At 43.2% G+C, this 14,739-nt stretch overlaps 1 protein-coding gene across 3 annotated transcripts in view; it reads left to right on the plus strand.

The window, feature by feature from the left end:
• LOC125435065 (membrane-spanning 4-domains subfamily A member 4A-like) overlaps nucleotides 1-8,865 on the plus strand; it is a 58,462-nt gene extending 49,597 nt beyond the window's left edge. Inside the window, exons 1-7 of one of the 3 annotated variants that reach the window (XM_048501082.1) lie at nucleotides 1,243-1,382; nucleotides 1,503-1,628; nucleotides 3,163-3,288; nucleotides 4,454-4,510; nucleotides 6,113-6,286; nucleotides 7,289-7,408; nucleotides 8,629-8,865. In XM_048501082.1, coding sequence (XP_048357039.1) covers nucleotides 1,614-1,628; nucleotides 3,163-3,288; nucleotides 4,454-4,510; nucleotides 6,113-6,286; nucleotides 7,289-7,408; nucleotides 8,629-8,715 — 579 coding nt within the window. In that variant the 5' untranslated portion in view covers nucleotides 1,243-1,382; nucleotides 1,503-1,613 and the 3' untranslated portion in view covers nucleotides 8,716-8,865. Of the gene's footprint in view, nucleotides 1-1,215; nucleotides 1,383-1,502; nucleotides 1,629-3,162; nucleotides 3,289-4,453; nucleotides 4,511-6,112; nucleotides 6,287-7,288; nucleotides 7,409-8,628 lie in introns of those variants that run through there. The other 2 variants (XM_048501077.1, XM_048501081.1) reach the window with 2 other exon arrangements.
• The last annotated feature ends 5,874 nt before the right edge of the window (nucleotides 8,866-14,739 follow it).

Consider the following 14,739-nt stretch of genomic DNA (forward strand, 5'->3'; position numbering starts at 1 on the left):
AGAATGAACCTCCTGCTGCTTGCATGAAATAACCAATAGAAAAGAGGGGGGAGAAAAAGGAAAAATGTATAGAGGGAACAAAGATATTGAATGTAACAAATGTACATATATTCTATAATCTATACAATAAAAAAATTTTTAAAAAAGAATCCTTGAAAGGATCCTTAACGAGCAAACAATTTTACGAGTTATTGTTAGAATCAGATCACAGAGAACCAGCTTGCAGGCAAAAATGGCAGAGAGGTTTGATTCTGGAAATTAAAAAAAATGGGAAAAAATTAGTGATATTTTGAGTACATTGGTTAAAATCAATCTTAGGTGAAACAGTCTGAAACTACTGTTCAGTTGGTAGTAGATGTTGAACGATACTAATCAATGTTAAAGATGCCATCAAGTGAAAGTTCCTCTGTATAGCACTTGGTGGGCTAAATTATTTTGGTACAAAGTATGTAAAGTCATGAATGAAACTGTCACCAGTGAAGTGCGGTCTGATACAGATCCTATTCTGCCATCTGGAGGAACCACTGGAAAAGAAATGTGGTTCCATCCTGAGCAATTTGATCATGGTAGGTGCCATTTGCTGGAAACAAATGTGCTAGCATTTGAGGTTTGATTGAGAAGGTGTTGGTTGACCATGGTTATGGACAAAATATTGGTCTGCAAGCTTTTATGATGGGGCGAAGGGGTGGAGCACAGGTTCTGTTTGTACAAAGATGCTCTATGTTTATAAACTATTGAAATAAAGTCAAATTGGACAAAGTCCCTAAGCTCACAGTTCTAAGCTCACAGTTCTTAGCTAATTGTTTACTGACCATTCACAACATATGGGAATGATGGAAATATTTAGAGTCATATGTCATTGAATTGACTGACTGTTTTTTTCATTATGGCCTTGAGCCAACTGTCTAGATCTTCAGCTTGGCCATCATATAGTGTACTTGTTGAGATTGCATTGTTTGTTGTTTATGGACATTGGTCATTTGTCAGTGTTTGTTGCCATTTGTTTACTCTAAAAATAAATGTAAAAGACGAAGTCAGGACCTCACAGCAGCTTCCAGACTTCTAACCTGCCTGATTGGCCAGTAGCCAAAGGTCATTCCCTAGAGCTGTGACCCCCAATACAATAGGGGTCCAATTTCCTCCTTCTGAAATGGATCCTATTGGAAAAATCTGCTCTAATTTCTCTCTCCCCCCTCTGTTTCTCCATCTCGTCAGCCTCTTCTGAATCCAAGCATCTCGTCCAGACTGTAAGTTGCTTTTTGCTAGCCGATATGGACCTACAGGATCCAGCAACTCTTGGGTCCATCTCAAACAAACTAATACAGCCTTCTGTGCCGCGCCCACTGAAGACATTGTATCGGGGTGAACCGATGGCCCTGGGGGTAAGTAAGGAGAATGTGGAACCCCTAGCATGCCACAAGAGATGACTGAAAGGTCCCTTCCCGCTCTTTGGAAGAGTGCCCGTTATGTCTCTGTATCATTCAAGCATTGTCTCTTTCCAGTCTGCTTCAGTTCTAGAGGTCCTAGAGGTCCCTACTTCAGGAGTAAGGGGTTCATGTAATCACTGCTGATGGAGCTGCACAGTGGAATTACCTGCTGTCTGAGAAAGCTACATGCTGCATCCCTGTGTGAGTCTCTGTCCTGGATTTTCAATCTTCCAGTCAGAACTACACCTACAATGACACACAGAAAAACACATGCATACACACATAGGGGCAGGTAGTTTTTAAAAAGAAGTTCAAAAAATCTGTTCATGAGCAAAACCTTCAATCTTAGCTCATAATGCTAAGCCTCAACTATGCCTCAAGTATGAAAAGTTTTCAAAATATGTCAGAACAAAGACTGACAGTCTAGTGGCTTTCTGACAGTTGAGTTTAGACTTTAAAAGGACTGGGTAGGCCCAGGTTCAAATTCCAATCTATCTATTAAACTATTGATAGACCTGGAGCCAGTCGCGGTGTCTTAGTCGAATCTTTCTTGCACGGCTGTTGTTAATGATAAAGGGGCAGGGGTCCATGCACAGGTTATGGCAGGAAAAGGCAGGTTAGGGGTATAGTAAGTATTATCAGTATCTTAATTTCTTACTGGCTAGGAAAGGACTAGTAAAATAGATTATTTTTAGCCTGATACACTATTTGAGCTCCGTTTTTTGTTTTTGGCAAAAAATGCTTTCGAAGGCACTGGTTGTGTTGGAGAAACAGATCTTCTTGCTTCTCATTTTAATTTCACTTCTTCTTGGCAAATGTTCTTTAATCCCTTCTGGGGATGATGAATCAAAACAAACCAGACAAGTGTTCTGGGATGAACCAGAGGCATTGAACCTCTGAATATAGGCACTGACAGTCAGCTTCAGGGTCAGGCCTTGGCTGATTCCGCATGGGCCAAAAACAGTGGTGTGAAAACAGTGTGAAAATGGTATAAATCCTTTTACACTGTTTTAAACCCTTTTACACCATTTTCACACCGTTTTCACACCGCTATTTTGGGCCCATGCGGAATCAGCCCCTGTCTTCTAAGCCCTGTTTGTTGGGGCCTCCAACTGCTTGGCCACAATCTGAGATGTGATACTGGTCTAGGTGGGCCACTGGTCTGATCCAGCAGGGCTCTTCTTCTGCTCTTATGGGATCTGGCCTCCACCTATTCCCAAAAACAATGAGTGACTGGGCTGCAGGAATTTCACATGTTGGACACAACAGGAAAAGAGAGCCACTTGATATCTGCTATCTGGTAGTCAAAGGTACTCTGCCTTGGTACATGGAAGTTCCATTCTTAGTCAATATGGTGACATTTGACAAATGTTGTCTTCCTAACCTATACATCAAGGATTGATCTGGATTCCATTTGGCAGAAGACAAATATGTGTGAGATTCATATAAAATGTGATGGACAGAATTTGTGTTTATTTCCTTCAGACATTACCTTTACCGTGTAGAAGAGGAATGTATACCCCTCCTTTCTCTCCTGTAAGGCGTCTCAACTCTTTTTCTTCTCCTTCCGGTCTGTGCATTAGTGTTCAGCTCAGTCCACACCTCACCCACGAGGGTACGGCATTCCTCTCCTCCACCATACAAGGAAATGAGCACTACAACAGTGGCCCTTGTCTTAATTGGGCTTTGCAACACAAGATAAATGCTAACACGGCATTTCACTCTGTCTCGGCAGATCACGCAGATCCTGATCGGCATCCTGGAAATATCTTTTGGGCTTGTGCTCGCCATAACAGAAAGTCCTCCTACATCCAATGTCCAAGAAGGACATATTGCTACTCCATATTGGCTGGCAATCCTGGTAATTATCCATTTACTGGTTCCACAAAGGACCGTGCTTTAGAGAGTCCATTCTGAGTTTAGCCACGAGGCTGCTTAAAGCTTAGTGACAAATGTACAGTTGAAGTCGATCAGTTGCACTGATGGGATTTGACTGGGCCTCATCACGCATAGAGGCAACTAGAAGCTTGCATTAAAAAAATAGGCAAGCTTAATTTCCTATAGAATGGATTTCTGGTGTGGTCAACAGCATTGGGTGGATTTACCTGGCTTGCATGACAGTTCAGGATACCCATGCTCTACCCTTGGACAGGTGAGGGGAGGCTTGGCGAAGGGTGGAGCATGGATATTCTGAGATTTCATGCCTAACAGGACAGTCTTTTGAGTGTAATTCTTGTATCTGTCTGCCAGTTCATAGTGTCTCATCCCATCACCAAAGTCCCAAATTGGTTAGTTACCAGTGGCACCTTGAGGTTCTTGGCAGCTGCCACCGAAAGGGATCCAGAAATAATCCCTCTTGCCCACTCCAGAATTTCATTCTATAGGTAATTAAGTTTTCCTATTTTTCAATGCCAGCTTCTAATTTCTCTATGCGTGATAATGCCCAGTCAAATCTCGTTGATGCAGCTGATCAACTACAGCTGTACGTTTCTTTCTTCCATATTTCTTTCTTCCATAGTATAACATTTCTGGATGTTTTTCTGGGGCTGCTGCCAAAGACCCCAAGGTGCCACTGGTAACTAACCAATTTAGGACTTTGGTGATGGGGTCGGACACCATGAACTGGCAGACAGATACAAGAGTGTAATCGTATGAATGTAATTAACAGAGGCATTGGAGTTGGGTGAATGTTTGTGACTCAAGAGGTAATCCCTTCTCAGAACCTATCCTCACAGGGCTTGCAGAAATGCGGGATGTCCTTTCAGCCCACTTCATGAGACCCACTGTGCTCCATCATTTGCATAACCTACCATTGTTTGACGAATCTTTGGAATTCAAGGACAAGACATAGGTCCACTTTTGGATCCTGAGTCCTCTTGACACTATTGAGCCTCCACCAGATGACCAAATTATTTCCAGTCTCAGAGATCTCTCATGTAGTGGGTGGGAAGAACAGATCCAGGGATAGAAGATGCTCAGATTCAGACCCCTCCGTTCCTTCTGACCTCCTTTTCTTTCTTCCACAGTACATCATTTCTGGATCTCTCTCTGTGGCAGCTGCCAAGGACCCCAAGGTGCCACTGGTAACTAACCAATGTAGGACTTTGTTGATGGAATCAGACACCATGAGCTGGTAGACAGATACAAGAAACCAGGATTTCTAGGATATTGTGTTTTAATACATATTTCACTATTTCTGGCCAGAGGCTCTCTCAAAGCAGAATCCAAATGTTTTCAACCCAACAAAAAGGAATAAATCTAATTCATCTTTGTTTTCCTGGGTTTCAGTGGGAAATACATTGGCAGTCGAAATGTCTTTGCTTTCCTTGGAGACAAAAATTTAAAGGACTGTAGCTTCCATCCAGTGGAGGTGGCAAGACTTTAGGCATAACTCTTAACAGTATCCCTTTTTTAAAAAAAAATGTTGTGAATTTTTAAAAATGTTGGATGCCATGGCATCTGGAGCACAGCTTTTCCAACTGACATTAACATGTGAAGAAACATTTATACTCTCAGGTATTCTCAGATAAAGCAATCAGTTGACAAAAGTAAACAGGAAGCATTCTATTCATAATTAAAGTGTTATTTCTAGTATGTGAGAAAGGCATAAGTAAAAGGTGACAGGCATACAATTAGTGTTCCTGCAATGTGCATAGGGCAACAAAGAGAACTATTATGCTAAGAAATAAAGGAGAGCAATAAAAAGGGAAGAACAAGAGATCTATTCCACAAGATCCAAAAAATCAAAGAGAATTTTAAAGCATGGTTAGGCATGCTGAAAAATCAATACGGAAATAAATAAACAGAACAGTATAAAATAAAGAAAAGGTGGGAACAGTATACTGAAGAATTATAGAGTTGAAGAAATGACAGACGTATTCCTTCAAAGAACCATTTTTTAAAAATAGAACCTGCAATTTTAGAAAGTGAAGTGGGATGTCAATAGAGCTTGTTCAAGCCACAGAAACAGACTCCATAAAGCACCAAATGAGGACCAATCAGACAGCACTATCCACCTCTTCTTTCAGGACCGTGCGGACATGCCTCAAAACTTTCAGAATTCTAGGAAATCTAGGTGTTTGTCTCACACTAAAGAGGTTTTTTTTTGTGTAACTATTTGCCAGCAAAGCATAAATACTGCTGATGAGGTTATCTTAGCCTGTTAGTGAAGTTGGGCATGAGTTGAGAAACATGCTTTCCTTAACACAGCAAGGGAAGGCTTAGTGTATATAGATACTAAAGTGCATGGCTAGCATATTGAAATTTTGCTTGGTTCATCAGTCTACTATGGCTGGGCTCTGACCTTTACATTTTCTCCATCCAAATATCTGGCTTCTGGAACACAGAAATTAAAAACAAAACCACCATGTTGTTGTAAATTGAGAGAGGTCAAGCGTAGGCATCTGAAGACTCTGAATTAATGGCGAGCCTCTTGTGTTGATCTTATTCCATTTTGATTCAAAGCTTGGAATTTCCTCCAGCCTCTATGTTTCAAGTATTTCCCTTTTTGCAGAGCCTGCGTCTTCCTTGTGCTCCTTCATGTCAGGAGGTTGTCATAAAGGGCAGGGACCCTCAAGCAAAGAGAAGATGAAGTTTGTTTGCTATCTGCGGAGGCTGAAAATATCAGAGATTTTATAGAAGTAGGTGAGACCTTCTCGAATTCACGGTCTGCTTTCTTCCCGTAGGTGAAAGGAATGCTGGCAATGAACGTTGTGAGTTCCGTGGCAGCGGGCATTGCGATTGTGATACTCTCCATTTCAATAACTCATCCAAGATACTACCGCTACAAATGCAACTCACACTATTACAGCGACATGTCAACACCTGACAATTGCCAGGGATTAATCATCATATTTTATGTGAGTATGCCTTGTAATAAAACAAGACTGTGGCCAACTTATCCATTCTGAAGAAATGTGGAGGAAGGAGGGCATTTCCCTTCTTGGTGAATGTTGCCTATGAATGGAGAAAGCTATGTATGATTTTGTCATTTCCACCATGATCTACAGCTCACTGGTAGTGCATCTGCTTGCTTGCTTATTCATTCATTCATTCATTCATTCATTCATTCATTCATTCATTCATTCATTCATTTATTAAATTTATAGGCCGCCTCATCCCCGAAGGGCTCGAGGCGGCTCACAACATAACTGTTTCCAGAACAGTAAATCAATATAACATAAAATCTAACTTAACAGGCAGAAGGTCCCAGGTTCAATCCCCGGGCTCTCCAGTTACAAATGTCCAGGATGTAGGTGATGGAAAAGACTTCCACCTGAGACCTTGGAGAGCCACTGCTGGTCTGTGTAGACATTATTGACTGTGATGGGCTGATTCAGTGTATATTGAAAACAGCTGTACTGTGAGCCGCCTCGAGCCCTTTGGGGGTGAGGCAGCCTATAAATCTAAATCTTAATAATAATAATAATAGTAATAGTAATAGTAATAGTAATAAAGCTGCAGAAAGTAGCACTTCTAGGAACTGCCCACATTCTACGCAAATACCTCTAATATCCTAGGTCCTTGGGAAGGACTCGATATTCAGAGATGAATTCCAGACACTTGTGCTGTGTTGTTATGTGTAGTATAATAATAATAATCGTCATCATCATCATCATCATCATCATCATCATCATCATCATCTCATGGAGCTTTGGGGTGTTTGTGTGCAGCAAAAGTAACTAAAGTGGGTTAGAGGCCGAGTGACTAAGCCTGTCTGTGGGAGTACCATGCTTCTCTGGAGCCTTTAAGAATGGAGCCCCTCCCAGCTGGGACTGGATGCAACCTTGTTCTCATACAGTTGTCCAGACCTACCTATTGTGAAAGTGTTTGTATTCATAGCTATTGTTCTTCTCTGGCAGAATTTGATGCACACAATATCTGCTGTCCTGCTGACAGTCACAGTCCTGGAGTTCTTCATCAGCATCACCACTGCTGCCTTTGGGTGTGCCACTATGTGCAGGAATGTCTACAGTGAAACGGTAATGGCCTAGACAGGGCTGGGGGTGTTTGAAATTTACCTCATGAGAGCAGGAATAGGAATCTGGTCATGGGATTATTCTGACATCCCTTGAAGGATTCACAGTGATAAAGCTGATGTTCCTCTCAGAGATGCCATCTGAATCCAGGATGCTTTCAGTGTTCATTGTTGCCTTCCAACCCCCAATGGCTCAGTGGGGAGCCCAACTACCGGTGACCCTGATCTCGGCTGGCGCAGCCCACAATCCTGCATACAAAGGAGGGCCAATTCACCCAATTAGTTTTCTCTCTACACATCAGACCTGTGAATCCACTCAACAACCAGTCCTGGATTCCTTGAATCAGAAGCCTTTATTGAATTGGAGGACAATTTTCTGGCTTTGGGAAAACCAGTTCTGATCCAGCATTCAAAACCCACACAGTATAACCCCTCAGAATCCACCCCCGAACCTGCCCCTTCTCATGTAATGGGGAAAGTGTGGGGAAAGTATGGGAAAGCGAAAGTAATCCTCAAGGCCGGACAGGTGATTGCAAGCCATCTGGCCAAGACCAGAGATGCCTCTGTTATCTAAGTCCCAAGCAGACAGGAGGGAAAGGAAAATAGCAGAGAGCACAGAGGCCCCTTACAGGTAATCAGACCCCAGTATTGAACACCCTGAATCAACCTAACACTACATCAGCAGTTCCAATCTGTGAATGAACCTGCACAGCTTAGAGCCAATCGGGCTGTGTGTCTGCATCATGAATAGAGCAATACCTGTTGGATGTGAGCCCAGTAGACCTTAAGAGACCAACAAGAGCCGTAGGGGATTCTGGAGCCATTCCCAGGAAGTGCTGAAGAGCATTCCCTGAAAGATGCTCTTGAGAAAGGCAGGCTGGGAGGTCCTTTGGATTTCTCCACAGGCCTGCAATTGGGAACAATCACTGATGTTAAAGATAAAAGACACATGCAGACTCATGGCTTTCTTTCTGCTCATGGGCAAGAGTGGGGAAAGAAAACATACAAAAACTGTATGAAATGCCCGCAATGCCTGGATCGAGCCTACAGGCTGCCTTTCCTAGCCAAAATCATCCAGGCAGATCATGGGCATGCCCAGGACACTAACACCCACTCTTATTGGGATCATGGCATTTCCAGGCCTGAAGGAATCAAGCCACTCCTGGTATCAGAATAGCATCCTCTGAGGACTTGACCCTGACTCTTGTCTCTTCCTTCTTTCAGACTGTAGTGATTTTTCAGAAGACAGATGAGGGGCTCATTCCTGCTTCAGCTCTCCCGAGGCAAATAAACAAGGATGTGGAGGCATGAGGGTGTTTCTGTTTTTCATCATTTCCCCAGCGAAATCTTCCATAAGCACCTGGACTTTGTTTTTGTTTTTTCATTGGCAAAATATTTTTCATAAACCATCACGTGGGCTGTTTTTGTTAATTAAAAACCACATTTTCTTCTTTGATGTCATTTGTGTTTCCGTTCCTACTTTTTTGCATTTATGTTTTGCCAGTACATCACATCAAACTGGCCTTCTGAAAATGGAGGTACGTTCCTGGTGGCCATTGGTGCTCCTATTCTACCTCCCAAGCTGAGAAAAGGAACATTTTATGATGGGGAAGTCGAACATCTGGATCCAGCATAACTTTTTTTTAAAAAAAATTATTGTATCATTTGAATTTTACAGTTTATAATAATTTCCTTCTTCATGCATTTTCAAACAATACATTTCCCCCCTTTTCTCCCTCCCCCCATTCCATCTTGCTCATAGTTTTGTCACAGAAACAGCAGTAAGTTCATTCTCTGTAGCCTCTTCTTCTCCCATATTTCTTCATTGACTCGAGCTTCTTTCATCCAGTCCACGTATATTATCCGTATCTTCAAAATTTCATTCTGTTTATCTTGCCACGTCTTATTTTTGGTTAATATATCAAAAATATCAAGTGTCACTTGTTCCCAGATATATTCTTACCATTTCGGAAGTGTCCATTTTTTCTTTTCTTTTCAGCCCAAGGCTATTGTTGCATGGGCTGCTTTAATCATTATTTTATACATATAACTATATTTTTATCCACCCTTCTGTCTTCCATTACACCCATAAACATTAAGTCATTATTTAAATCAATATTAATCTTCACCAGTTTCTCGATATATAACAATACAATTGTCCAAATTTTTTTTTACCTTCTGCACATTCTATCCACATATGGCTATAATATGCCTCTTGGTCTCCACAGTGCCAGCATTTAGAACTAAGTCATTTTATCATATATGCTAGTTGTTTTGGTGTTCTATGCCATTTTGATATCACTTTTCTTGATCCAGCATAACTTTGACTTGGTTTTAATCAGATCTGCAATGACTAACATTGTATAAAAAGAGAAGGCAGCGTGATCTTCTCAGCCCTCAGAAGCTAAGCAATAGCAAACCACCCCCACTTCTCACTTGCTTTGAAATACCCTGGCTGGGGTGAGCATAAATTGGTTGCCAATTGACTTCACTTTCCACATACACAACAGCATATATGTTTGTGATTCTTGCTTTCACTTTACTTGTGATGTTTCTAGCAACTGTTGTGGCCTCTGGAAAGTCGTCGAAGCTTGGAAGACCGTGCTGAGCACCTTCATGAAATGGCTTACATGGAAAGCAGAATCAGTCACCCAATGGCTGCCATGGGGTGGAATCACAATGTGTTGGACGGTTGCAATCCTTGTGTTCTCAAAAAGTCATGCTCCAGGGGGTTTATCAAGCAGTTCCTAAGACAGTGATGTGGAGGAGAGACAGGAGTGCAGGGGCTTAGCTAGGGAAAATGGAGCCTGGTGCAAAATCTGAGTTTTGCGCATCCCCCCCCCCCACACGTATGGGCGGCCTCGCCACAACCCAAGGCCGCCCTCCCCCACTATAACCAAGGAACACATTTTTGCACCATGTCATCTCAAAGTCACAATCACACTATAGAACATGCCCCAACCCACAAATCTGAACACACCCAGGGTTCCCTAGTTTAAACATTGAAAGTGATGCTGTTTTTTTTTGGGGGGGGGGGGGGTTCAACCCTGAAACAGATTCTCCTTTCAAATCCACGTTAAAGGGAGAATCTGGGCTCCCTAGTTTAAACAACATTGAAAATGATGCTGTTTCAGGGTAGATTACCCACCCTCCAAACAGCATCCCTTTCAGTGTTGGCTGTTGTGGGTTTTCTGGGCTGTGTTACCATGGTCTGGTAGATCTTGTCCCTAATGTTTCACCTGCCTCTGTGGCTGGCATCTTCAGAGGTGTACCACAGAGAAAAGTCTGTTATACACTGTGTCCAGACTTCTCTTATAACAGACTTCTCTCTGTGATACACCTCTGAAGATGCCAGCCACAGATGCAGGTGAAACATTAGGGACAAGATCTACCAGACCACGGTCACGCAGCCTGGAAAAACCCACAACAACCAATTGAATCCATCTGTGAAAGCCTTCGACAATACTTTAAATGTTTTTTTAAATCTAGGGAGCCCAGATTCTCCCTTTAAATCCATGCAGAAGGGGGGTGATTTAAAGGGAGAATCTGGGGAAAATTGGAAGGTACCTGTCAGTGGAGCAATGTTTAAGTTAGCAGTACCAAAATTTCAGGCTACTTTCAAGAGACTCTCCTGATGATACCACCCAGGTTTGGTGAAGTTTGGTTCAGGGGGTCCAAAGTTATGGACCTTCAAAAGGGTAGCCTCATCTATTATTAGCTTCCATTGTAAACAATGGGGGATGGGGCACCCCCTTTGGGGGTCCATAACTTTGTGGGGAAGGGATGCTCAGGGCGGTGGGGAAGGGATGCTCAGATGCTCCTCTCCCTTTCCTGTCAATTGGCTGGGGCCTGGTTTAGCTCAATTCTTTATCGGTGTGAAATGCCTTTTGTCTTTTGTACTTTTGCTTTGAACCTGTCGCGAGCCTAGGGACCTTGCAAGATCTCTCCTCCCCGCCCTGGGCTCCCAGGCACTAAAAGCCCCATCACTCTCTCTCCCAGGGGAGGGGGGCCCTTAACAAACAGTTCACTCCAATCGGGGCAAGCGCCTGAATCCCACCGCTGTGCCTGTTCTGCTCTTGGCAGAGGCACTCCTCCCAATGGAAGTCCCTCACCTGGACTAGAGGAGAAGAAGAAGAGTTTGGATTTATATCCCCCCTTTCTCTCCTGCAGGAGACTCAAAGGGGCTTACAATCTCCTTGCCCTTCCCCCCTCACAACAAACACCCTGTGAGATAGGTGGGGCTGAGAGAGCTCCGAGAAGCTGTGACTAGCCCAAGGTCACCCGGCTGGCGTGTGTGGGAGTGCACAGGCTAATCTGAATTCCCCAGATAAGCCTCCACAGCTCAGGTGGCAGAGCGGGGAATCAAACCCGGTTCCTCCAGATTAGATACACGAGCACTTAACCTCCTATGCCACTACTGCTTTTTAATCCTACCCCCAAAGTTTCAGTTTGGTCCCAAAAGTTACACATCAAGAAAAGCGTGCCAGCCTCCAGTCTCCCAAGCTTTGTGGGGGAGAGGGGGCAGTAGATGGTACTTACAGCAAATCAGGTCAACTCAAGAGGACCTCCCTGAATTCAGCCCCAGCTGGCAGAGCGCCTTGTGTACGGCCAGCCTGTGCAGCGTGACTTCCAACGCGTTTGCTGGCAGCCACCTCTGGCTGGGCGATGGGGAGATGATGGCATACGTGCCCACAGAAAGGGTGAGTGCCGCCTCTGGCACCTGTGAAACGATGAAACCGCATACAGACGGGAGGTTGAACAACTAGCCTCGTGGTGCCACTGGAACAATCTAGAACTGAACACACTTAAAACCGTAGAAATGGTGGTAGATTTCAGGAGAAACCCTCCCATCCTACCTCCTCTCACAATACTAGACAACACAGTATCAATAGTAGAGACCTTTAAGAGATTTCTAGGCTCCACCATATCTCATGACCTAAGAATGGTCACCTAATATCAAAAAATGTCATCAAAAAAAGAAGCACAACATAAGAATGTTCTTTCTGCGCCAACTCAGGAGCTCAGAAAGCTGCCCAAAGGAGCTGCTGATACAGTTCTACAGAGGAATCATTAGGAGTCTGTCATCTGCACCTCTATAACTGTGTGGTTTGGTTCATGCCAACCCAACAAAGATCGACACAGACTTCAGAAGAATAATCAGAACTGCAGAAAAAACAATTGCTGCTAACCTGCCCAGCATTGAGGACCTGCCTGTATACCTTGCACGGGTCAAAAAAAGGGCTGTGAAAATATTTACTGACCCCTCGCATCCCTGGACATAAACTGTTTCAACTCTTACCCTCTAAACGTCGCTACAGAGCACTGCACACACCAAGACAACTAGACACCAGAACAGTTTTTTTTTCCCGGGCCTTCACTCTATTCAACAAATAATTCCCCTAGATAATGTTAAACTATTTATTATATACTTATTATATGATTACTGCACTACTTTTTTCATCATTCCTATTACCCATCTCCTCGCACTTATGACTGTGTGACTATAGCCTGTGCTGACATTTTATTTATTTTATTTTATGATTTTACATTTTATGTTTTTTTATTACTATTGATTGTTTCCTGATTGCTTACTAGACCTATATGACAATCATTAGGAGTTAACTGTGCCTTATGATTCTTGGACAAATGTATTTTTCTTTTATGTACACTGAGAGCATATGCACCGGAGACAAATTCCTTGTGTGTCCAATCACACTTGGCCAATAAAGATTCTATTCTATTCTATTCTATTCTATTCTATTCTATTCTATTCTATTCTATTCTATTCTATTCTGAGCCATAGGTTCGCCATCACGGGGCTAGGATCTTGTAAGCCCAGGTGAATCCCCCACTCTGTTTTGGAAACTTGCCGGGAAACACACTCTCAGCCTCGACCCTGGCTAGTATCTGGATGGGAGACCTCCAAGGAATACCAGCATTGTGAAAGGGAGGCAGCCAGTGGTGGGATTCAAATAATTTAACAACCGGTTCCAGTGGTTAGATTTGAATAATTTAACAACTGATTGTTTACAAGCACCATTTTAACAACTGGTTCTGCCGAAGTGGTGTGAACCTGATGAATCCCACCACTGCTTACAGGTACGTGGAGCCCTGTTTGGTTTTCTGTGCATTCCTGCATTGGGATTTTAACAAGCTTCACACACGTGCAAAAGGTGGAGAAGAGTTCTCCGATAACATTATTCTTTACCCATTGCCCCTCCGACTGCTGCTGCTTCTCTCGCTTGCAGATTCGGAGCAGGACGCTTCACAAATTTGTCTGATGATGTCCACTGTACAGTTCTACAAATCTGCCATAAAGGCACCCCTGCCAAGAATGCAGCCGATGATACTTGCACCCTCATGGAATGGGCAGGACCACCAATGGACACTGGACACTGGTTAGCAGGTAGCATAACTGAATTGCAACTACAATCCATCCAGAGCAGTGGCTGCTCCCAACCTTTTTTTCATTTTGTGTACCTCTTGGCAACCCATTTCCCTAAAATTGTACACCCATATTAGCAAACCCATCATGTAATATTTTTAACGTACCCTCAAATGTTGTGGCACCTACTCCTTGGGGTACATGTACCCCAGGTTGGGAACCACTGTTCCTTTTTTAAAAATAGGTTTTTTTAAAAAAAATCAGTACATTACTATACAGATGTAAACCAGCCACCCTACCAAAAGCAAGATAAAGGCCCGCTCAGAGCCCTTCGGGGGTTGGGTAGTATGGGAAAATTATCATCATCATCATCATCATCATCATCATCATCATCATCATCATCATCATCATCAACCACAACAACAATAATTGTAATGAAGGCCAACAACCAGCTAAAGATCTGGCAGCTGTGAAATCTACAATAATAATAATGCACTTTCAATCCACTTTCAGTGCACTTTGCAGCTGTGCGGAATTGCAAAATCCACTTGCGCACGTTTGTGAAACTGGATTGAAAGTGCATTATTCTACATGTGCAGAAGGGACAAAGTTTGAGTATATAGTTGTTAACCTGAGTTACGTGCAGCGTAGTAAAGACACATGTACAACACAGAGTAACTCGAGATTCTGGCCAGCCCTCAACACTGGCTCAGATTCTCTCTTGAGATTACAGAGGGAACAATATTCGAGCCCATTTCTCCACTGTTTGCGTAAGAAGCCTTGTTTGCCTATTCAAAAACAAAACACAAACTTTTCCTCACCCCAGACGGCCTTTGAGGAGAGCACAAGGAATGTGTGCACTTTTTTTGAACGGAGAGGTTGCCTCACCAGCCAAAAGCCAGTCTGGGGGATAGGCTTGCAACCAGATCCCACCCCCCGATGGGACGTCC

Source organism: Sphaerodactylus townsendi, linkage group LG06 (assembly GCF_021028975.2).
Source record: "Sphaerodactylus townsendi isolate TG3544 linkage group LG06, MPM_Stown_v2.3, whole genome shotgun sequence".
NCBI classification, from domain to species: Eukaryota; Metazoa; Chordata; class Lepidosauria; order Squamata; family Sphaerodactylidae; genus Sphaerodactylus; species Sphaerodactylus townsendi.